At 42.1% G+C, this 24,056-nt stretch overlaps 1 protein-coding gene across 1 annotated transcript in view; it reads right to left on the minus strand.

The window, feature by feature from the left end:
• LOC136844051 (uncharacterized) overlaps nucleotides 1-24,056 on the minus strand; it is a 158,122-nt gene that overhangs the window by 88,174 nt on the left and 45,892 nt on the right. Inside the window, exons 2-3 of the mRNA XM_067113065.1 lie at nucleotides 16,979-19,309; nucleotides 9,084-9,203 (exon numbers count right to left, since the gene is read on the minus strand). Coding sequence (XP_066969166.1) covers nucleotides 9,084-9,203; nucleotides 16,979-19,278 — 2,420 coding nt within the window. The 5' untranslated portion in view covers nucleotides 19,279-19,309. The remainder of the gene's footprint in view (nucleotides 1-9,083; nucleotides 9,204-16,978; nucleotides 19,310-24,056) is intronic.

A 24,056-nucleotide genomic window follows, 5' to 3' on the forward strand; every position in this document is an offset into this window, starting at 1 on the left:
TCAGACAAAATGCCAAAAACCTCTTGTGCAGTCCTAGGAAGCCTGACTTACCCTTGTAAAGAACACCATGACTTTTCTATTTAAGGCTCTGGTCAGGGAGAAAAATGCAAACCTAGACACTTCTTTTCTACCTCCATTGAAAGTAAAATTTCACAATGTGCAAGTGGTAAGGGCCACTTATAGTTTCCTTAAGAACTTTTCTCTAGAGAAAGTTGTCAATACAGCACAGTGGAGATGAAACTCCATATCTGCCTCGCACTATCTGCAAGATGTAGAGATTCAATATGAATCATGCAAAGCTCTTTCACACCTCATTATGGCATGGGAGCTCATACCCTGAATAATTAGGATAGCTGTAATCTAACAGCCCCAAGAGCCGGAGACAAGGGTTTACCTACAACCCAGAATGCTGCAGCTTGATGAACTTGATGAAGAAGAGAGCATCGAGGCTGCATTAGTTGCCCACAAAGCTGTATATCATAAAAAATGCATGCTTCATTTTAATACTACAAAGTTGCAAAGAGCGAAGAAGAGGTCAGCAGGAGGCAGCTCATCTGGCGAATGCAATGCCATGCCAAGAAAGTGCAGCAGGGCACGCAGCACAGAATCAAGTACCCCTAGTCAACTGCAATGCTGCTGCTGCAGAATACCTGGAGTGGACACCTTGCATGAAGACACCACCTTCAAGACTGAGCAGTGTGTGCGCCAATGTGCAACACATATTGGAGACCACAAACTGCTGGCACAGCTCAGCATGGGTGATATGCGGGCTCTTGATGCCAAGAATCATTCCAAGTGTTTAATGTCTCTCTACAATCGGGCAAAGGTCTCTGTCAGTGCTGAACACAAAGCTATACATGAAAGTGTGGTCTCCGTAATTGTGGTGGCAGAACTTGCCCTTTATATCGAAGATACTCACCTGAAGGAGGACACATTTGCTGTATTCATACTTGCTGACCTAGCAAACCTGTATGTGACCAGAATGGAGCAACTTGGAGTTACCTTGGACATGAGAGTGAATACAACAATGCTGAAAGAACGCCTGCTAGCCCAGCTCCCAGGCCAATGGGCACAGGAAATGACGAGATGTCATTTTGGCATTTGATGACAACATTTCCGAGGCACTTGGCAAAGACTGCGAGCAGAACTGTGACAGTGAATTAGCTCACCTCGCTTGAGCTGCAAAGATCGTTCGTTGACACGTTTGAGGAAGCTGACTCATTCAAGGAAGGCTGCCAGCAGGAGGCTGTGCCACCTGTGCTAAATGCACTAGTAGATATGGTGCTGCATGGACCCAACATCAAGATTTAAATGGATGGTTCTTCAACACAGGCAGCCTTGTCCATTGCACAGTTCCTGAAATTCAATGGTGTCAAGCATCAACAAAAGCAAAAAATCAGCATCTCTCATGCAGGTACAAAGACGCACGAACATCCAACTGTCAGACATGCCACATCTAAAAAAAAAATCCTGTGCCAATGTACACTGGGCCTGATGCTGCACTCTGAGGGGACTAGTGGACAAGCTCTTCAGCCTGGGTCTCAGTATCTCATATGACCATATCCTGCACCTTTCAGCAGAGATGGGAACCAGGCGTGTCAGCTTGCCCGCCAACTGTGTGTGGTGGTGTGTTCATGACTGCAGCAGTGGACAACATCGACCACAATCCTAGTTCCACAACAGCAAAGGATTCATTCCATGTGTGCAGGTGGAGGAGTGGAGCATGGGATTGTCATCACTGGCAGGCCTGTTGTAAGTAAAGTAAGTATACCTTAGTTTTACCAGACCACTGAGCTGATTAACAGCTCTCCTAGGGCTGGCCCGAAGGATTAGACTTTATTTTAAGTGGCTAAGAACCAATTGGTTACTTAGCAACGGGACCTACAGCTTATTGTGGAATCCGAACCACAGTATAGCAAGAAATGAATTTCTATCACCAGAAATAAATTCCTCTAACTCTTCATCAGCCGGCCGTGGGAATTGAACTCCGGCCCATCGAATGACAGTCTGAAGCTCAACCGACTCAGCCAAAGAAGGCCTGTTGTATCAAGGACTGCTGACCATCTGACTAAGTACTACACTGAGGTACCTGTTGCTGCCACTATTTTTGGTTCAACAGTAACTGCCATCTCACTGACTTCTCTGAAATGGGGCAACTTCGCAAAGAGTATGAGTGGCTGGAGAACCCGAGAAGTGCTCTCATGCAGCCACCATGAGCCAGGAACTTCATTGCTTCTTCTGTTCCATGAGAGCGTACACATGGGTTGCAATGCCAAGACACTCTACAGATGTAGTAAGAAATGCCATTCAGCATCTCAACCCGAGCCAAACGCCTGTTGTGGCTTTAGACCAACCACTGTTTGCTCTTGTGAAGCAGATACAGTGGCAGTGGCCGAAAACACAAGGGAAAGTTAAAGTGGTGGTGATGTCTGGGGGCCTGCATATCGAGATGGCAGCACTGAGGACACTGGGTGACTGGTTGCAGGGAAGCGAAAGGACACAAGCACTCGCACAGGCAGTTTGCTACTACAGGAACCACTGACTCCTTTCTTCTGGCTTTACATGTCACACATACAAGAAGGGCTCGCCAGGTCACCGCAGCTGCCTTGTACATACTCCAACAACATGCATATGCTAAACACAGCACCAGTGCAGAAGATGACCAGCCTCCCAAGGACTTCAAAGACTGGTGTCACAAGAAAGAGAAGATCTCTCCCTAGTTTTTGTACTGGGCAACAGTACTGGATCTGGAGCTCTCCATCCTAATCTATGTGCGATCTGTGAGAGAGGCAAATTTAAGCATGGACCCGGATGCTTTAACTGGCATAGTTCCGTGGTTCTTTGCACTGGACCATATACACTATGCCCAGTGGATATCTGTCCATCTGCGTGACATGGCAGAATTTCCACAACAGCACCCAGAGATCTACAATAAGTTCAAGGCTGGCCACTTTACAGTGCAAAAGACCAAGAGGGCATTCTCAGCAATTCCTCTTGACCAAGCGCACGAACAGAATAATGCATGCGTCAAGAGTGACAGAGGTACTGTTGGCCTTACAGACTCTGAGGCACTGGATGGTCACCAGATCCGAGGTGGCCAGAATTATCATGGAGTTTTAGGAGAACATGTATCCAAATGCCAATGAGGAGACACGTCACCATGAAAAAACACAAAGTGCACAGAAAACATTTGATAAAGATGTACAATCACTTGTGGCTGTCACTGAAGAGCTGGGGCATCTCTTCGAGGAAGATAGTTCACATCTGCTGGTCCTAGATACCAAGGAGATTGCCGATCCTGCAGTGACTAAAACAGTTCGCACTATGCAGTGACTAAAACAGTTTGCACTATCGAGCAGATTGGACAAGAACATTTTGAGGCATACTCAAATCATTGCATCACAGACAGAACCAAGACTATTTATGAACCTATGAAGAGGAACAAGCTCCCCTCTTCGGAATGCACAGAAGACCAAAAGTGCCCAAAGGAAAGGAATAATCTGTGAAGAATGATATGGCATTATTTGTATGGCTCTACATCGGCTGCCTGAACCGTGATGGGAATATGGACGAATTCTTCCATCATGAAAATCAAGCATGTCCTCCCGCATTATCTGATGCAGGCAAGCTACACCTGGGTAGCAAAAGTCAGTTGCTGGAGTGCCTTGAAGGTGTTGCTGAAGCTCAGTCTGATGCACCTGCTGTCACTTGTGTTGTCCTTGATGGCACTGTCATTGTGCAGATGTTGAAGTCTGACACTGCCAAGGCATTTGAAGAATATGCCCACCAGTCTTCATTCCATATGTCAAAGGGCTACTGCATGGAGCTTCAAGTCTCAACCTCGTCTGGGATAGCTACAAAGAGGGCTCTTTAAAGACAGCGACAAGAGAAAAATGAGGAAAAGGGGTGTGACAGTGTGTGGTGAGCACCACAGCCACATCAGGAAACTGGCAGAGTTTCCTGCATATCGACGCAAACAAGGTGGAGCTCTTCACCTTCCTGTCTGATGTCCTGGTGCAGTCCTTCCATGACAAGACAAAGGAGCTGGTAGTCACTGATGGTGAAGCAGTGATCTGCCTTCCAAGACAGGAAGATGAAAGTTCACTGGCTCCATGCAGTCATGAAGAGGTGGACACTCGCATCATGCTGCATGTGGCCCATGCTGCACAACATGACCACCATAGGATTAAAGTTTGAACCATAGACACTGACGTCATTGTCTTGGCTGTAATCGTAGCTCAGGTACTACCATGTGTTGAAACTTCAACAAGAGAGATTGTACTTTTCCGCAAGTTGTGGTATAGTTTTATGTATTCTCTTTAAATTTACGTAAAGTGGAGATGCGTATCATGTAGATATTATATTTCGTTGTTTGTATTTAGTAGTGAAAAACGTTGTCTTAGTTGTTTCGTGTGTTTAATTGTAAGTATACTTGTAATATTGCTTAACTACCGGTATTGGTTATTGTACGGTAGTTAGTCGAAGGTTTGGTTTTGGTCAGAGACGGCCGTGAAGTCAGTCGCTTCATAGCTTTAACGTAGAGTGGTTCGAGCTAGTGGGGGACTCAAGAATGCCGCCATAATTGTTGGTGTCTACAAATCCATTTAAGTATCCCTATTCATCTTACAGTACATTTAGGGAAACTTTCTTTAGGAGATATGCATATCGAAATGTAAGGAGAATTTCTTGAGGTGTACTTTGGATGACGGTAGTGAAATACAGACGTCTAACTGTACATCGAGCCAGGAACAATTGAATATGCTAATGGCGAGTTCATATTGTCAGTTAATATGCACAACGCAATGTATTAATATAATCACAATTTAAACTAGCATCAGCGTGAAGTAACCCGGGTGTCATAGCATAAGACTTAGGTTACGATTTGGGTCAGTACGTTTCAAATCGTTTAGGCTATACGACAACACTGACTATTTGAAATGCTATACTTATTCTGAATGAGTCGGAATAAAATGGTGCCATGACCAGGATTACAGTGAGTGGTTGTTGTATCCGAGATCGGTATAGTTAAAATTTATGAAAGTTTAAGGATTGTTGTGATATTTGGCGATAAAGACGTGACCGGCTGATGGTGGCGGCCATATTAGAATGTCACGTGTTAGCCTAGCCCGACATGGAATAGTAGAATAAACTCAGCCAATCACTGCCTAGCCTAACTGAAGCCTGACTTTTGATAATAACTCGGTGGGAATTTGAACCTTCCTTTCTTTTTTGTATTTTTTGATCATTGCATATTAATAAAATAAAGTTGAGAAAATGGCTATGGCCTATCCTGACATATTTCGCATGGAGCGAAAGGCTGCTGTGACAGGGCATTCTCACGTAAAACATCTCAGTCATTTTATGACAGGGTGCTGTAGTAAAACCGATGTGAGACTAAAACAGCCCTTGTATTATCGCACTTTTGGGAAATCTGGAGCAGTGTGCGATAACCTACTGGATCTTGTGTTAGTGACCAGATTGACAGCTTGTGCCCCAGATATCGTTATCCTGTTCATCAGAGGAAAAGATATTGATGTTAACAATGACGATCCAGAATTGGTCAATAAAGTAAAAAATAAGATTTTAGGACTAGTAGAGAGATTGGAAGGTATCTATAACTGTAAGGTTTTACTAGTTAGTGTAGAGATTCGTAATGCTCCTAGAAACATCCTTAGGAATAGATACCGAGCACAAGAACATCTACTACACCAATTATTGAAGAGAAACCGAGAAATAACTTTTGTTTTCAATCAGTTAGTAGAAAGAGACTGCCAGTGATAGAGTACATTTCCAGTATGATAGTTATAAGACACTGGCGAGTCACTTATGTGAAGTAGCTGATACCTATGCCTTTAGTCAGGATTGGTAAATACCAGGTTGTGCTCACGCCAACCCAGAAATTAGGTTAGGTTAGGTTAGGCAAAATGATGGTCGACGCATTTTCACTTAGTAAATTTATTTTTTCCTTCTTTATAAATTGTAGGTAATGGAAAAGAAATATTAATTTTTTTTTATTTATGGTGAGTTTTAAGGTACTTAAGTGAGATTTAATATGGAATGAACCCTGTTGTGCATTGTATATATGTACGTGTAGTCAAGGGCACATATATATACAATATAACCGGTAGTGATCTACCATTAATTCATCTGAAGTGTGGCCAACTTTTAAATATTATATTTGCTAATGCAGTATACATACATATATATATATATATATATATATATATATATATATATATATATATATATATATATATATATATATATATATATATTTTTTTTTTTTTTTTTTTTTTTTTTTTTGAGTTGGCATTTTGTACACTTTTAGTAATTAGGAAACTTGTGTATTTGGTGCTGGTAAATTATAGGCTAAGATGTCTGACCTAGAAGAATTGAAGAGGAGACGTGGGGTTTTAAGTCTGTGATAACTAACTGGTCAAAGAAGGTTGAATTTCAAACCACTATTGATATAGGTGATATCAATAGTATTTCTTCACCAAGATATTCCTTGAAGGAATATTTGCAGAAAATCCATGAATTGGATAATGAAATACTGGATGTAACAGATCCTGTAGGGCAACCTGACCAAATTATGAATCAAGCTGAATATTGCCTAAAGGTAGGCACTGAAATTCATAGGGTAAATTCCTCCATCACAAGTCTTCTAGCTGTAAGAGGTAAACCTAATGCACCGATATTGCCTGTTAAAGCTACTGTGAAGTTACCCAAATTAGACCTTAAACATTTCGATGGTGATTTAACGGAATGGAATTCATTTTGGGAACTTTATGACGTATCAGTGCACCAACGTACTGATTTTGAAAATATACAGAAGTTTTCTTATCTGAAGGGCCTACTGGAAGGCGAGACTTTGGAACTGATATCTGGTTTTAAATTAGAAGGTGATAAATATTACAAGCAGTGAACTTGTTAAAAGAGACCTATGGCAGAAAAGACAAAATCAAGTTGTGTTTAGTTAGAAAACTCTTCCAAACTGAGACTCCCAAGACAGATGCAGAATCGTTACAAGGTTTTAGAGCACAATTCGAATGCTGCATAAGATCATTGGAGAGTGAAAAACTGGAATTGAGTGAATTATATACCATCTTGCTCTACACCAAACTACCAGGTAGTGTAAGTGAAATAATAAAACAAAGGTGTGGAAAAGATTGGCTGAAATTTGACACCTTTGAAAAATATCTTGAAGAAGAAATACACAATTTGAGGGCTTTTCCACAGACTGAAACAGCAAAAGCTAATACATTGACAACGGTATCTGCTTTCACAGTAGAACAACGGCAATCTGTGAGACCAAAAACAACATCGGTAAGGCCTAAAGAAAGTACAAACAAAGCCAAGGTAAACCAGGTTAAAGGATGTGCACTTTGCGGAGGCAACCACATATGGAAACATTGAAAATCTTATGTAACCAGAGGAGGAAAGATAGAACGACTCAGAGCTCTGGGTTTGTGTTTTATATGTGCATCCAGTAAACACTTCAGTTCCGACTGTGACAGGCAAGGTTGTAATAATGGTTGCATTGTTTGACATCATAGTGTTATATGCAATAGAAACCAGCCAAATAAATCAAAGGTAGGTGGGGTACAAGTTGGAACTCTCTCTCTTTGACAAATACCGGAAAGGGAAATAAGACGACTAGGAAGTCTATCTTACCTACAGCCACAATAACTCTAAATGGTAAAAAAGGTCGCATTGTGCGAAAAAGAGGGTTGTTAGATACCTGTGCCGAGAGATCATTTATAAAGAAATCTGCTCTTGAGGGACTCCACTATAAAAGCAAGGGAGTTGAAAACATATCATTGAGAGGGTACTTAACCACTACACCAGTTAAGGAATATGAAATGGTGAATATTGCTGTGCCTCATTGGGGTAGATTAATAAATATGGACTGTATAGTGGTAGACGAGCTACCAGAATATACAAAGAAATTCGGCGTTAAGAACAACTTAAGGTCTTTGTGTAAAATGAAAATCAGCTTTGCTGATAAAGATTTTGTTCTACCCATAGAAAAGCAATCACCTATTGAATTGTTAATATGGGTTGACAATGTGTACAACATCTTACACCCAGGGTTTTTGAAAATTTCGTATTGCTACCAACCATATTTGGTTACATGGTAACCGGAACATGTAGTTCTCTTCCCACCAGCTCATGGTTCCCCATAAACTCAATTTAAAAACAGCGAATTTGGGAACGAATGAGCAGTGTGAATAAGCTGTGCAAACCCTCCCCCGTGTGAACACAAAAGACCGCTCGGGAAGAGCCGAGGTGTTTCTCTATTACCCCTGTTGCCCAAACAAGTAAAGATACAGAGAACTCTCATGGATCATCAGCAAACCTAACCTGACCGGCAGGAGAGGTAACGAAAGCCAACGGTCTCACGCAAACAAGCCATGCAAAAATCCCATTCGGTGCGATTCTGAAGAAGAGTAAAGAAGGGTAGAAGTGATTACCTGTTTCTACAGTCATCTGACAATAGAAAAGTATGAAGAACACTCCAAATGACGTAGATGAAGATGATGAAGGGAAGGAGAACATACTTACCTCCTTTCAACTGTCGAAACTCGCCTCGTCTGCAGTAGTCGAAACTCACAAAGATCAGAGCTGCTGCTAAAAGCTGGTGTACAGCCATTAGCCAGCAGAAACAAATTGAATCCTTTTGCTAGTGTTTCCTCTCTTACCCCGAAAGCGGGCGGGGTTAGCCACCTAGCCAAACAAAATAGTGCAACCCACGAATTTCAAAATTTTCGCTGCCAAGCAAGTGAAACTAGTAGCAATGTAATTACTTAGTAAGTTAATTATATAAAAATGCTTTTCCTTAACCAAAAGGGGAGCGGAAGGCAGAGCTAAAGAAGTCTCCAATCTATGAAAGGAGTAATGAAGAAAAGAAACCGAGACTGAGTAGAGACAAATGAAGGCAAAGGAACTTGAGAAGCAAAACAGGCAGATTATGCACTGACTTCAACTATTTACTTTCTCAATCTATTTGCACACTTTCTCTTCTATGTCTAAAGTCCTCCAACCAGTCCCAACATTCCTTACATATATTTTCAAGATCATACTCTAGACCTCTGCAGTCAGCAAAAACAGGATGTCTATCTAATTCAAAATTAAACATCTTGCTAACACAGTAATCATCTACAGAATCTGACATTCTTGCTTTGCTTCCCATGGAAGACATCCTAAAAAACAAAGACACAATTACAATACCATGAAAACAGATATCAGCCAAACCAGCAAAATACCAACAATCGGCCACAGCTGCAACATGAAGAATTCTGACAGGAACTAAGACATTCAAAGCACACTTAGTGGAGAACAGATAAGCTAGAAAGTTATCTGGGTAAGCCAAGTGATCGTTTATTTGAATGCCAACTCACCTGCTAGCAAGAAGATATTGCTATCTTTCACATTGGGTAAGATTCATCCCAAATGAAAAGAACTGTAGACAGACCAAACTACATCAACATTTGATCTAACATCTGATGCTTTTAAAAAAAAAATATAGAAAAGTACAAAATATGACAAATTTTTATAAAATATGACAAATTTTTAAAGTAGTTTGTATTTTTCCTAACATACAAACCTGAGTCTTTACATATGGGATTAACTTTCAGTGAGATGGAAGTCTGGCTGTTCAACTTTTGCAAGGTGGTTATGGTAACAGTTGCCGATGGTAGGGGTGGGTGGTACACCCACCCAGCAAGTAAACATTCAGTTCCACACAGTTTACCTTTTGGCCCAGGTAAGAGAATGAGAGGTGGTACGAGGTGCATCCTTAATGTAAAGACCTCAGGTTTGCATGTTAGGAAAAATACAAATTACTTTAAAAAACTGTCATTTGTTCCCACACAAATACAAACCATTGGTCTTTACATATGGAGACTTACTTTCGGAAGGAGAATTCCAAGTAAATCTCTAAACTGACTGATAATTCGGCTCACCTGAGTGCTCTATTCCTTTGATCTATTGAACAAAAGAGATGTTCAATCACCAGACTTCTGGGCATTTCGAAAAGGTTTGGATGAACCCACAGTGTCGGAGACTATAAAGCTAAGAATAGCCAACTGGTTTGCTCATAGTCGGTCCCTCTCTCCCCTTGCTAGAGAGAAGGAAGGATTTGCATCTACTAATCCAAACAGTTAAGGAAGGATTTGCATCTACTAATCCAAATAGTTAGATTCTAGATAGGATACTCAAGACATCTAGATCACCTGCATGCACCCCCAGTCCAGTACGTGATGGATCGTTAAACTGTTCCTCTGCCCACTGGAAGAGGAAGGAAGACAGGAGAATGGGAGGAGGTCAGTCCCCCGCACACCTTCTCCTAGCAGCTGCACACCTTAGGTGAAATGCAACCTGTCCCTCAAGAGCTGGGTGAACTAAATGACTTGTTCAGCATCCACCATATGATCCAAGGAAAAGGAGTCCAAGGACCTATGGGCAACATCGCAAGGTAAAAGGAAATGAGTGTGATCTGCATGATTACAATCCATCCTAGTACCTGACCAACAGGTTCTTTCTGAATGCGATGGACAGACCGATGGCCCTGGCCTCAGAAGATCTGGTCCGAAATGTACTGATGGCCACCAAGAAGTTGCGGGATATGCTCATTTGATCATCTCACTAATCAGAGATATGACAATTTCGCACCCTTTCTCAGCCAACTCAAAGGTAGCAAATAAGTCATTAGCATTGGGTTGGAAGTCCAGTCTTTATGGAGGCAACATTGACGTCACACTGTCATTGGCATCACAGGACCAAGGAAGTGGAATGATCCATCTAACTGAACACTTTCGAAATGCAGAATGACGAAAGGCATAAGCTTCCAAATGTAAATGGATACCAAAGATGTCTTACTTTATTCAAAGGTGTGAGAAGACAGAACAGGACACAGCCAACTCAATAAGTTGAAAAAGAAGGACTATGATCAAGCTTCTTCAGAGGTTGAACGAACCCGGAAGTCAAGATGCCAAGATCAACTGTCCTTATCTCCTGACTTCGGCAAATAAATGTTGTAATGACATCCATCTTACTTGAGATGAATGGTTGGCCACTGCACTGAATGTTCTTCTGACTGCTCGTGTACTTGCACTGCAACAGAGCACATGAAAGGACACTAGGACCTTTTTGTTGACCATGGCACTACCATGGTGTTGTTGCTATCACACCGAGGAGTTGTCTTGGATCTTGAGACTCTTGAAAGTCAAGAAAGAATTATGCTTCAGTCCCAAGAAAGGAAGTGTAGGAAACTGCCACCCTGCTCAACGTTCCTAAGAATGAAAAGTCTCTGGAGGAGGATAGTGTAACCGTGGTGTCATTACTATCAAGGGAGTGCCTATTTGGACACTGTGATTCCTGAAACTGTTCCAAGATCCACATAATCCTCTCCTCGGATTGTGGATCGACTGGTAATTACAGCAACAGCAGCTACTGCTTACATCTCCCGCTCCTCACAAGAGGAATGTAACTACATCAAGTTAAAAGAAATGGAGCTCCTGGACACAGCTTCTTGATGAGTAGGAACCAAACACAAGTTGTCGGAACTTAGTTTGGAGGTATTGTTGATCTCCCGGCGAATCAGGCAAAACAACGAGAAGTTGCAAGCACAAGACTTGAATCATGGATGCAAAACCGAATTTGTCTGTCATACATCCATCATCCTGGAGTGTGTCTGGCCAATCGCTGTGCTCAGTGCGCTACTGCACACCAATGCACCAGCACCGCCAATGGATTGTGTCTGGTTGACCGCTGTGCTGAGTGTACTACTGCAAACTGGTGTACCCGCACCATCAATTGAGGAGATGATAGGACACTAAGCCCCCGCCCCACCCTGTTGTTGACTAAGGAACTACCATGCACTGGAGGACGCCTATCCTCAGATCCTGAGGGCTTGGCGATCTAGAAGATCCAGGTTCTTGAGGTGCAGATTAGGTCAAGCTAGGCTAGACTTGGCAAGGTTTAATTTAGGCTAGGCTAGGTTTAATTTAGGCTAGACTAGGTGGGGTTAAGTACCCAACCTAACCTAACCCAGACACTTAAAGAACAGGTAACTAACTACCTTCTGGTTGAAGTCGTTAAACAAGGAGTCCCAGGATACTGAAGCGCAATATTGGTAAAATTAAGCCAACCTAGTTCCTTGTAGAGCACGAGCCTACCTCGCGGTTGATGCCACTAGACAAGTAGCTCCAAGATACTGAAGTGCAGGTCTGGTAAGTTAGACTAGAACTAGTTAGGCTAGGCTAGGTTAAGTACCCAACTTGCCTAACCCAACCTAACCTCTTTATGTGTGTGTGTGAATGTCCTTCGGTTGATGCTTTGAGGCACGAAGTGGTAAAACCCCCATATTCACGGGGATGCATTCCAGATATCGCCGCTAATAGTTAAAATCTGCGAATTCTTAGAACCCCCCCCCCTCAAAATGCTCATAACTGTTTATCTTGAAAATGCAAATACCAAATGTATACTTAAAGTGTCATTCTACATCAAATACACCTTAAATTATTATCCTATTGCTGTATTAATCTTTGACATTATATAATTAAAATATCTTTTCAAAGTCATCTTAAACACAGTACCCTTAAAAATATATACATACACCCTTCCAGCAAAAACAGAGAGAGAGAGAGAGAGAGAGAGAGAGAGAGAGAGATGTTAATCCATCTCTCTTTACAAAATTTGTGTTCGTTTTTTGTCTTCCAAAGATGTATTTACAACACATTTTCAAAACATTATGAACACACACACACATACACAGACACACACACAAACAGTGTGCATATGTGTTAATACCAATTGGTTAAAGAGACTCAAATTAGCAGTATCTTTTCCTGAGAGAGAGAGAGAGAGAGAGAGAGAGAGAGAGAGAGAGAGAGAGAGAGAGAGAGAGAGAGAGAGAGAGAGAGAGAGAGAGAGAGAGGGTGTAGTAAGTATCTATTTATCTATCTATTCATTTCTCACATTCTACCCTTTGGAGAGAGAGAGAGAGAGAGAGAGAGAGAGAGAGAGAGAGAGAGAGAGAGAGAAGAGAGAGAGAGAGAGAGAGGATGGAAAAAAAAAAAAACTGATTTGATCACATTGTGGCAACATCTAACTACCCTTGGTCAGAAATGTTGAATAATTTGACATATTTGACAGGTCCATCCTCTCACCTGAGCTCCAGGACTCAGGAAAAGATTGGGGTTGAAATTTGTTTGTTTAAAATTTTTCATAAATTGCTATATAAATGCGTAAATGTTGTAATTACAGTATATTATTATTATTATTATTATTATTATTATTATTATTATTATTATTATTATTATCTGAAAATTAGTACTTATTATTGGGTAAATCATTTAATTATCATACAAAACAAATAAACATACCATAAAAATTCCATCTTTTCCTGAGAGAGAGAGAGAGAGAGATTTCAGTATATCCTTTGCAGTGGTACTGCCACTAAGTTGGCAACACTGACCCACTAAGTCAGCAACACTGACCACCCAACCCTTGCTGTCAGGTTACTTGACATAACTGACAAGTTCACCCTCAACCCCTCTCTCCAAGTCTTATAGCAAAAGATTAAGGGTCAATATGTATTCCTTTAAAATTTTACAGAATTTATTCATTTATAAACTAAAATCTTACTAATGAATTGATATTATTGCTGTTTACATTAATATTTGAAATTAGTAAATCTTTTTTTATCATACAAAAATAAATATGCATGAGAGAGAGAGAGAGAGAGAGAGAGAGAGAGAGAGAGAGAGAGAGAGAGAGAGAGAGAGAGAGAGAGAGAGAGAGTTATTATTTTTATTATTTGTTATTATTTAATCTTATTAAACTTAATACTTGAAAATTAATATCGTAAATCATTACTTTATAAAATGTATATGTATACAGTACAGTATTTAGTTATGAAAATATGAAAATACAGAACACTGGTCTACGAAAAAATCCGCAAATGGGCGAGTATCCCATGAATAATTTATAGATAGGTTCCACAGAAAATTCCACAAATCGCTGAGTCTGCAAATTGTGAGAACACGAATACCGGGGGTTTGCGTCTCTGGAGGAAGTGTGTACAACACCCCAAGGGGAAGGTAGTCGTCTTACCATTAAGCTAGGTGCTCTCACCTCTCCGAGAGAAGATGGAAAGGAATAGGGAGTAGTCGTCTCACCATTAAGCCAAGTCCTCTCACCTCTCTGAGAGAGGATAGGAAGGAATGGGCAGACCTTGTCAAAGACCAGGAACCCCCATTCCATCTTCAAGAATTAGTCTTCGTCCTTGCTGAACAGAGTATTGCAGAAGAGAACGCTCAGGTTGTTGCACTGAGCAGGCCTGATCTGTAGACCTATGGAGTTAGAAAATAATTCCAAACCCACAAGGAAAAAACCTTACTTGATCAGAAATGAGTGACTACTGTTTCGGAAGCGTAGGACAGTGTGGTTCTACATAACTTCACTGCAAATGAGACCAACCTGTAGTTGAAAATGAATTAGGATCTGAAGAAATCCCTGCTGACGAACTGTAACTACCTTGGTTCAAGGAGTCAACGGTTAATATCAGTGCAGGAACAAGAGTCATCGCTCAAATTTGAACGATGAAATAAAGATTTCTTCCTACCTGAAAAATGTCAAAGTCTCTGGGTGAACACAATAGAAAGACCGTCAATTCCCGCAATGACGGCCGTATGGGTCTGATTGAACAAATTCATTCGATCATGAAAAAGACCCCATCAATTTACGTTATGAAGGACATGAAAGTTGGCAGAACAATCCTGTTCGCTAGTATGGTAACGTCCATTGGCCGTTACCAGATGATCAGCTAAAAAAACATGTGATTGAAAGGTTCTTGGGTCGGGAGCAGGGAGGGCCGTTGAGAAGCAGCTGAACGTGACACCGCTCATCAGTGAGATGGCAGTGACCTGGAGCGGGAGAACCACGGCCGTAGTCCGACGAAGACGGGGAAGAAAAGGAAGGTGATGGAGGAGAAGATGGAGACAGTGGCCTGCGATGATTCTTCTTCACAACACGGGTGAACCTCTCGAAAAAAGATGTCAACTGTCAACCACTGCTTTCATGACATCATCAGAAGATGGAGAGCTAGAAGTCACCATTGCAGAAGGGGTTCCAAAGCTGTGAGAGGGATATGATGCCGACAGAGCAGGAGTAGCAGCGAGACCAAAGAAGGGGTGCCAAAGCTTTGAAAGATACGCTGCCAACAGATCCGGAACCATAGCTACGAAGAGGAGAATGGGTTAGCCATTGCAGCCGCCGACTCAAACACAAGTCAGGGTACATAAAAAACTGAAGTGGTCACAAGTCAGGGTACATAAAAAACTGAAGTGACAACAATGGCATAGCTAGGCCAGGGGAAGAGCAGCAGAGCCGACAACTGTTGAAGGTGGACGACACGGTCCAGCAAAAGGACAGGAAATGGGGGAATAGGCCACTCAAGGTTGGTACTCCTGGCAAGCCTAGGAAAGTCCTGTTATCTTCCGAGTCTTCGATCCTGAAACAGAACAAGATGACGTTGCCTCTTCCCTCACGGGGGGCAACCTCCCAAACCCAGAGAAAAAATATCTCCTGATCCCTCTCCCAAAACTTCCAAAGTCAAAGCTATGGGAAGTGGTAAAATCTTCCAAGGAAGAAAAAGCAACTGGAGGAAGAACGCATGGAAGGAACCAGAAGGAGACTGAGAAGCGGCCATCGAAGGAGGCGAAAACCCCTTCCAAGGGTGGAGCTGCTTCCTCCTCTGATGCTTCCTCTTGGCAAAAAACCTCCACAGCTCAGGAGGACAAGAACAGTATTCAGAGAGGGGAAGGGAGTAAGCCTTTGACTCACCCCCCACAAAAGAGAAGGGGCAAGAAACAAGACGGGAATCGTAGACAGAAACTCCCACTGGTTTTGAAGAGCAAGTCAGGACCAAACGCTCTGTCAAAGATCTTGCGACATCAACCTCCATGTTGAGGGAGAGGGGAAAAACTTGCTAGGTTTAAGGAAGAAGTATCTTCATACGAATTGAATGCAAAACCTTCGCCTGGAAACACGAAAAACCCCCTTGTCTCTATCCTCTCAAGCTACACAAATAAAAACATTGTTTGTTCATGAAAACAGAATGCACAAAACAAACACCAAGGAGATAGGTGTTGGATTTGCGTAAATACATAAAGGCAACACAAAAAACAAAGTAAAATGATATATAAAGGAGAAAGTCTCCCAAAACTTATGCAGACTTAGTAGCAAGAATAAGTGAATATATCATTATAGAGACAGGAAAACATATTGGAATGTTTCAATATATCAATATACGCAAAGTATAAACAATATAAATTCAAACACAAGTTTAAGTTGAATGGCAGGACAGAAAAAGGAACGCACATCTGTCGAGACAGCGGCCAAAAGTAAACTGCAAAGAACTGAATGTATACTGACTGGGTGGGCGGTACTTCCGCCCCTACCATCGGTAACTGTTACCATAACCAACCTTGCACAAGTTTAACGGCCGGATTTCCAGCTCGCTGAAAGGTAACCCCATATGTAAAGACCGAGGGTCTGTATTCATGTAGGAACAAGAAGACATTCTTGTTAGCGTAACTGAAACACTCTACAATAGTTGTAATCTACATAAGGCTACATAACCATGAATATACAGTATTAACACGTTATCACAACTTCTACTTACAGAAGTATCAAAAGAAGGCACTTGCACGTAGTAATAAATGTTGCATCAGAAAATTTTTCTTTGATGTGATCTAAAGTGACTTCAGTGCAAACCTAGTAACTTTCATCTGACACCTGTGGTACCTATGATATGACAAAAAATCAAATTTCTGTCTCACAACCTCAATTTGAAACCAAAATTACAGGGAAAGAAATATACATATCTGAAGCATAAAACCATATACAGTGCTGTACATCGCATGACAGCAACCAATTTTATATGAAAAAGTCCTTAGTTTCTGGTCGACATCAAGTAACTTTCACGTGAAACACCTTGGATAAATCTTCCATTTTATGGTTACGACAGACTTGTTCCACACCTTTCTCTTGTAAACGAGCATAAGCACGCTTGGATGACTTAGCTAGTAAGCAAAGAAAATCTTCAAATGCACTTTTGAGACCTGGGTCCATACCACCCTCACGCACTGAAAGCAATGTTACTATGATAGTCTGGGGCCATTCACTTTCTATTAAGAAATCACAGAGCCAAGGAATTTCTGGAAGTAAAAGACTTAACGTATGCATTCCTAAGAACCACAAATCCATTAGGCTTCCCCAATGAAATTCATACTTTGAAGACACAACAAAAGTTGCATAATCCCGACTTTCTTCAATATTATGAGCATCCCACAGAAAACGGACAGTGGTTTGCACAAACCGGTATATGGTAAAATCTGAACTCTTTACATTTGGATGTTGGTGACGCAAAATCATCAACCCCAGAACAGATAAATTTCCACTCAGCCTTAGGTGCTGATCTTCTTGTGGTATATCTGGCACCTTTGTACATATGAATTTCAATACTGAGTAATAGAAAGGATCAGTCTTTACTCTTTCTGGTTCTTGCACTACTATGTTCATAAATATGTTGCTCAGAGTTTCCATGGCCTCTGCAGCTGAATAAACTTTTTTTGCTGGTATTTCTGGTTCTTCTCCTTTGCTCTGAGGTCCAAATACAGATTTCACACTTGTCCAATGATAATTTAGGTATTCATAAAGAAGATTTTCTAACTCTAACTCTAGTAAAATATATCGAGGGGTGTCTTCTGCAGTAAGATGACAGAGGCCAGGGAGCAAAAACCTAAATATATCAGGGAGCTTTTCTCTTGTGTCCTCCTTGGCCTGGCGTTTCAATTGACCCTTCTTTTTAGCCTTTGTCTGCATTTTTTTATTGTTTTGGTCAAAGTTGTACCAGCATGTCTTGATAATAAATGGAATAGTTTCATACACTTCATCTTTGTTTGCAGCAGTTTCTTCAGCCAACCATGCTCCCAAAACCCTTATGGTTGCACAAACAAATAAATGATTTTTATGGTTTTCAAAAAATGCTTCATCAGCTGAAGCAGTTTTTAAAAAAGTTAAAACTGCTGTGAAAGCCCCTTTCAAGGCAGCGTACAACTGCTGCTTCTGCTTTTGCTCAAAGTCAACAGCACCACTGACCAGAAAATTAATTGCCAACTCTAAAATGGTGTAACAGGCTGTTGTAGGCGAGGCTAAGGCAACAACTTCTTGAAAAGTTTTATCTTCAAGACTCATGCGCACTTCAATGCAGGCTAAGTGAACCATCATTAGCAATAACTGTCGACCTTTCCCTTCCTTTGCTGGTTCACTTTGTGTATGAAGCACCCAAACAACACCCAAGCCTTCTAGTGCTGCCCCTGCCAGCCTCAACCCTCTGTCACGTTGCTCTCGCCCTAGCTTGCTCAGTATTATATCAGAAAGACCTTTATGCAAATAAGTCATCCAAGGTGGTTGCTCCACATCACTTGACATAAAAGGTAAACTTTGTAACAGCTCTGTAATGTATTCACAAATCTTGAATTTTCTTTCATCTTGTTCAAAAGCAAAATCCTTTGTCAAGTGGTCCATCAGTTTTGTGAATGCCTCAGGTTCATCCTCCCAAGTTCTTGCACCCTCCTCCTGCACAACAAGAAGGAGAATATGAAGGGCTTCTTCATAACTGTATCCTTCCTGGACAAAGGCATCTACAAGGCATCCAACAGTTTCAAAGTCTATTATAGCTTTTCTCCCACTCCTCTCAAGTGCAATGCTCTTCAAACATTCATAGGAATCCTTCACTAATGTGAGATCTCCATCATAGAGTTCTGGTTTAGCTATGATCTCACTCAAAACTGGTATTAATCCATACAATGAAGGGTTTCCTGAACATGAGGAAATAAAGCAGGTAAGCACAGTTAATGCAACAGATTTGAACATAAATGGAGGGCACCCCTCAGGAACCTCATTTGTTCTAAGCAAACGTGCAAGGAATGGTAACCCAATGGCACCCATTAACTGATCTTTTGCAGCTTCATCCAACTCCTCTGCTTTTATCAGCTTTGTGACCATCAAAAGAGCAGCAAATTTTTCTGTGTCAGACTTGGCTCTTCTGAGTATCATAACTCCTCTCTCAACTGGACTAGGCATGGGAGGAAGGTCCTTACCACCATTCTCACCTTTTTCCTGGGCTTCTTCAGTTTCCATCTCATTATCTGCCTCCGGCTGGTCAGCATCAGGAGTGGAGGCCCTACTATCTCCTTGGCTAGCCATACTTTTCAGCTAGCTAACTAACTTGCAAAGACTGAAATCAAATGAACCTTGGTTTCTAAATTGATTCTTTGGGTTATCAAATTACAAAAGCAAATATCGTCATATAAGTCTTGGGTAGCTGCATCAACATTAAAAATCAAAATACCTAAACATTAAACATGTAAAGTGATACAAACAAGCATACAGTGACTGGTTTGGTCTTTATATCTCCTATTTTGTACTTCTAGTCACACAAGCCAGAATAAGCGCTTTAAACATGTTAAGACTCTCCCGAGATAAAATCTACCATTACAGCACTAGTATCTATCTTAAAACACCCAATACATTTGCCAAATCCCTGTTTAGAACATCCAGGGATGGTATGAATTTCCTCACCAGTGTACAATTAAAACAAATTTTGATAATTAAAAATTTTCATAAAATAGAAATTTTTAAATAAAATCTATTTTTTAAATACTTACCTCCATTATGATAGCTGTATTCCCCGCGTCAGCTGGAGGACGATAGTGTGTGAAAACTAATATATTAATAGGATCATTTAGTATGAACCATCTATTGCCCCATCCTTTTAGACTGGCTCAGGCAGCTATAGCTTTTCATTCAATTTTTTCCCCATCCACATGGGTGGGGAGGTGGGTGGGAGGGATACAGAATAGAGAGGTAAGTTTTTAAAAATTAAGTTCTAGAATAAAAATTTGTATATTTCAAATTAATCTTATCTCTCTATTATGACAGCTGATTCCTGCATTGAACCAAAGATGTGGGAAAAGGTGTAAGAACAAAATTAATATCTCCCAAAAAAAACCATAAAATTCCACCAGGAATAAGATGCTACTTAACTAATGATTAGAATACATTTGCTGGTGATGCCACCAAGCAAGGACTCATTCATTAGATAACAGACCTCTGAATGATGCTGGAGGTGCCTTGCTTGGGGTACCATTGTCACTCTGATGAAAGTGGGACAAAAGGCTTTGTGCTGAAGCCAGTAGAGCAATGACAGTAAAAAAACACAAGATCCTTACTTAATTATATATAGGTACCTCCGTACTCCTCAAAACTTGACAATTTCCTAAATAATAAATAGGAAAGGTTAGAGTACAGCTACCCTAATTGTTCAGAATATGAGTTCCCCTGCCATAATGAGGGGTGAAAGAGCTCTGCACGATTCACACCGAATCTCCACGTCTTCAGATAGTGCAACGCAAAATCACAATTTTTGAAAGTAAATTGTATTTTTCCTAACTATACAAACCTCAGGTCCTTTACATTAGGAATTACTTTCAGCGTAGGCTGGAAACGGCCGTTAAACTCTTCAGCAAGGTGGTTAGGCAGTGACTACCGCCAGGTAGGTGGGAATACCCGCCTGCCTACCCGCATGTAAACATTCCAGTTTGCCTTTCGGTCCAGGTTCAGATTGAGGGGTGGCATGAGGTGGGCATAATATGTAATGTAAAGGACCTCAGGTTTGTATACTTAGGAAAAATACAATTTACTTTCAAAAATTGTGATTTGTTCTGACATGATATACAAACCCTCAGTCCTTTACATTAGGAAGACTCACTGGTTGGAGGGAGGAATCTGAGTGAGTGTCCCGAACTGACTGGAGTTCTGCACACCTGGGTTACTCCTCCTGGTCAAAAGAGCAAAGAGGAGTACCCGAGCCTCTGACATATTGATCAGAGTGTAGGAACTGCAAGATCAAATGTCAGATGCTGAACCTTTTCGCATGAGTTAGGAAACATGACTCGTACGAAACAGGCTGGAAGAATCTTAGAGTCAGAGGCAGTAAGGAAAAGCTGAGATAGGGTTTCCCTTATTGCCAGACTCTCCTTCCTCCCCTTGCTAGAGGAAGGAGCGGAATTGCTTCTATGATTCTAGGAGAAAAATAGAACGGGGGCTCGATGTGTAGTCTTACCCATAAGTGCCAGGTCCAGCACGTGTTGGTTCAAGTCCTATTTTCATCCCGAAGGAGGAGGAAGAGAGGCCAGTCACTCTCGGTATCCTTCTCGCTTCCAGAACCAGCACCTTAGGCGAGATGCTACTCGTCCTCTTGAAGGAGCCAGGTAAGAAAACACAACTGGTTGAGCAGCCACCACAGGGCCAAGGAAAAAAGGTTCCAAGGGCCTGTGGGCAAGACCATAGGAAGACAAGAGTGTGGTCTATGAGACCACATCTTGCTTCCAGACCAACAGAAACTTCCGGAAAGCGAGGGATGGACCAAGCCATCAGCTTCGTGAGCTCTCGGGTGGAAGGTACTAGTATCGTCGTCGTCAGCTGCCGAGTACTTCCTTTGATCACTTCACGAAGTCAGGAGAAAGATGTCCTTAGGCACTTCATTGGGAAAGAGAGTACTAGAGAAAATGTCGACGACATCCAGGTTAGGAGTGTTGAGCCTTTTCAGAAAGTACCACAGCTGCCAAAATGACAAAGTAACGAATGATCTGGATCATCGATACAGAGTCCAAGGAGGAGGGGAACAAGGACAACTCGAACCCAACAATAGATGCCAAAGGAGTCGCGGTATTGATCCTCTTCACCTATTTTTCCATCTCCTACGCCAAGGCCGGAGCAAGATGGTCCTATGAGGGCACATCTCTCTCCACCAACTCTCATAAGGGCGCGTGCAGCATGGGACAGGAACGCTAAACGACAGTCACATGCCACCCAGGGAACAGTTCCCTGGGACAGCAAGACCGAAGAGACTTCTCATCCGTAGCTAAATCTTGACTGAGGAGAAGGCTACTTCAGACAGAAGACTAGGTCAAAAGGGCTTACGTTCTTCATAAATGAAAGGGAAAGAAGCAACCCTTGGCAGAGAAGACAAGGAAGTCCAGACTTGAAGAGCGACTCTGACCCGAGAAGGAGTTCCACAACGACACCCACCAGCGAAGATGGCTCCAGTCCCTGGGAGTGTTGCACAGGACTTCAAGAGATATCCAGCTATAGCCGCTGCTGCTGGGCGAGAAAGCCTATGCTTGCAAGGGAAGCTGGAAGGTCTCCCAGTCCCAAACACACTGGGATGTACTGCCCAAAGAACCACTTCTTGTGTAGCTGCTACAGGAGGTTGGGTCAAGCAGAACTCTTCTCGATGCCTCGGCTATCAGGTCGGGCAAGAGGCGAAGTCTCCTGGCATTTGTCTGTAACTCGGGGTGAGCAATGCTTGAGAACCCCTAGTGAAACAGACAAATACAGAGGAAAAAAATAGCTATCAAGTTTCCCAGAAAGACAGCATGCCTCCCCGTGTGGGGCCCTGGGTCTGGTATGAAGGAGCAAGAAAAAAACTACCAACTTGTGCAGGGAGGCAACAGAAAGATGGTAGGGATTTCTCAGTCAAGCAGTCTCTTCATGAATCTTCGAATGAGCAGCACGTTCCGTCCCGATCACTCAAACACGAGGCCAAGCTCGCCTGCCAATACATCCCCACTGGGGATGCATCTGGCTAACTGAGATGTCGAGTGCGCTAAAGAACACTTGAGTACCTGCAAATATCGACAGATGGAACAGGAGGAAAAAACGATTCCCTCTTGTTTGTTGACTACTGTACTGTGGATTGTTCTTCAACGAACCACTGAGTGTCGCAAAACTCATCCTGAATTCTCAGAAGGCCAGAAGGCTGCCTTGAGCCCAGGATGGTGATGAGAAGGTATATACTAATCGTCTTGGTCCCACACCTTCAAGACAAAGTCATACAGGTATGTGCCTATTCCTCGATTGGTGAATCCGTAAGTAAGTAAGTATAGCTTAGTTTTACCAGACCACTGAGCTGATTAACAGCTCTCCTAGGGCTGGCCCGAAGGATTACACTTATTTTACGTGGCTAAGAACCAGTTGGTTACTTAGCAACGGGACCTACAGCTTATTGTGGAATCCGAACCACATTATACCGAGAAATGAATTTCTATCACCAGAAATAAATTCCTCTAACTCTTCATCAGCCGGGCGGGAATCGAACTCCGCCCATCGAATGACGGTCTGAAGCTCAACCAACTCGGCCAACAAAGGGCTAAGTAGACATACGATGTGAGGGGAATATGCAAGCATATTCGAAGGTTCCTTCAGTCAAGCATTAGCCTAACTCCTTCCCCATACTTCGAAGAGGAAAGAAGGATGGAGGAATGGAAGCAGACTTCCATTCTCTGCCATGGGGAAGCTTCTGCAAGATGACAGGATACCGAGACAATTAGCTCTAGCTGGGCTGGCATTTCCTGAATCGGGAGCACGGAAGAGGAAGCGGGATGAAAAGAATTGGTGAGACCTAAGGGAAATAGATACTTCTCCTGAAGGAATCCATTCCCAGGTCTCGGCAATGTCGTTGCCAGCTCCAGAGACTTGATCAGTATCATTTCATCCAGGAATCAGCAGTAGGAGAACTTCTTCCCGGTCGATACTTTCTCTCTTCCCTTCTTCCCTCCTTCCTTATGGGAAAGAGGGTGGAAAGAGACGCAGTTATGCACACTTTCCTAGAAGGGTAGGAGAGGCTATGTTTCACAATCTTCTATCGAAGAATGGGACTTCTTAGGAGTTGAGGGGGGGTTGGCTTGAACTCGACGTCAAGTCGAGATGACTAAGACCCCACGGTCTTGGCCACTGTCCAAAAGACAAGGCAGTGCCCTTGTACGAACCTTGATTACCAAGGTATCTGGCAAATCTCTGCAAGAGATAGGCAGAACCAAGTAAGGTTCATTCCTAAGGGTCGAGCCAACTCGGGACTTATGAAACCGGAGATCCGAATTGGGACAAAGTCCTTCTTATCACTAGAATTGTCCACAGAACTG

The sequence above is a fragment of the Macrobrachium rosenbergii genome, chromosome 12, assembly GCF_040412425.1.
Source record: "Macrobrachium rosenbergii isolate ZJJX-2024 chromosome 12, ASM4041242v1, whole genome shotgun sequence".
In the NCBI taxonomy this organism is placed as follows: Eukaryota; Metazoa; Arthropoda; class Malacostraca; order Decapoda; family Palaemonidae; genus Macrobrachium; species Macrobrachium rosenbergii.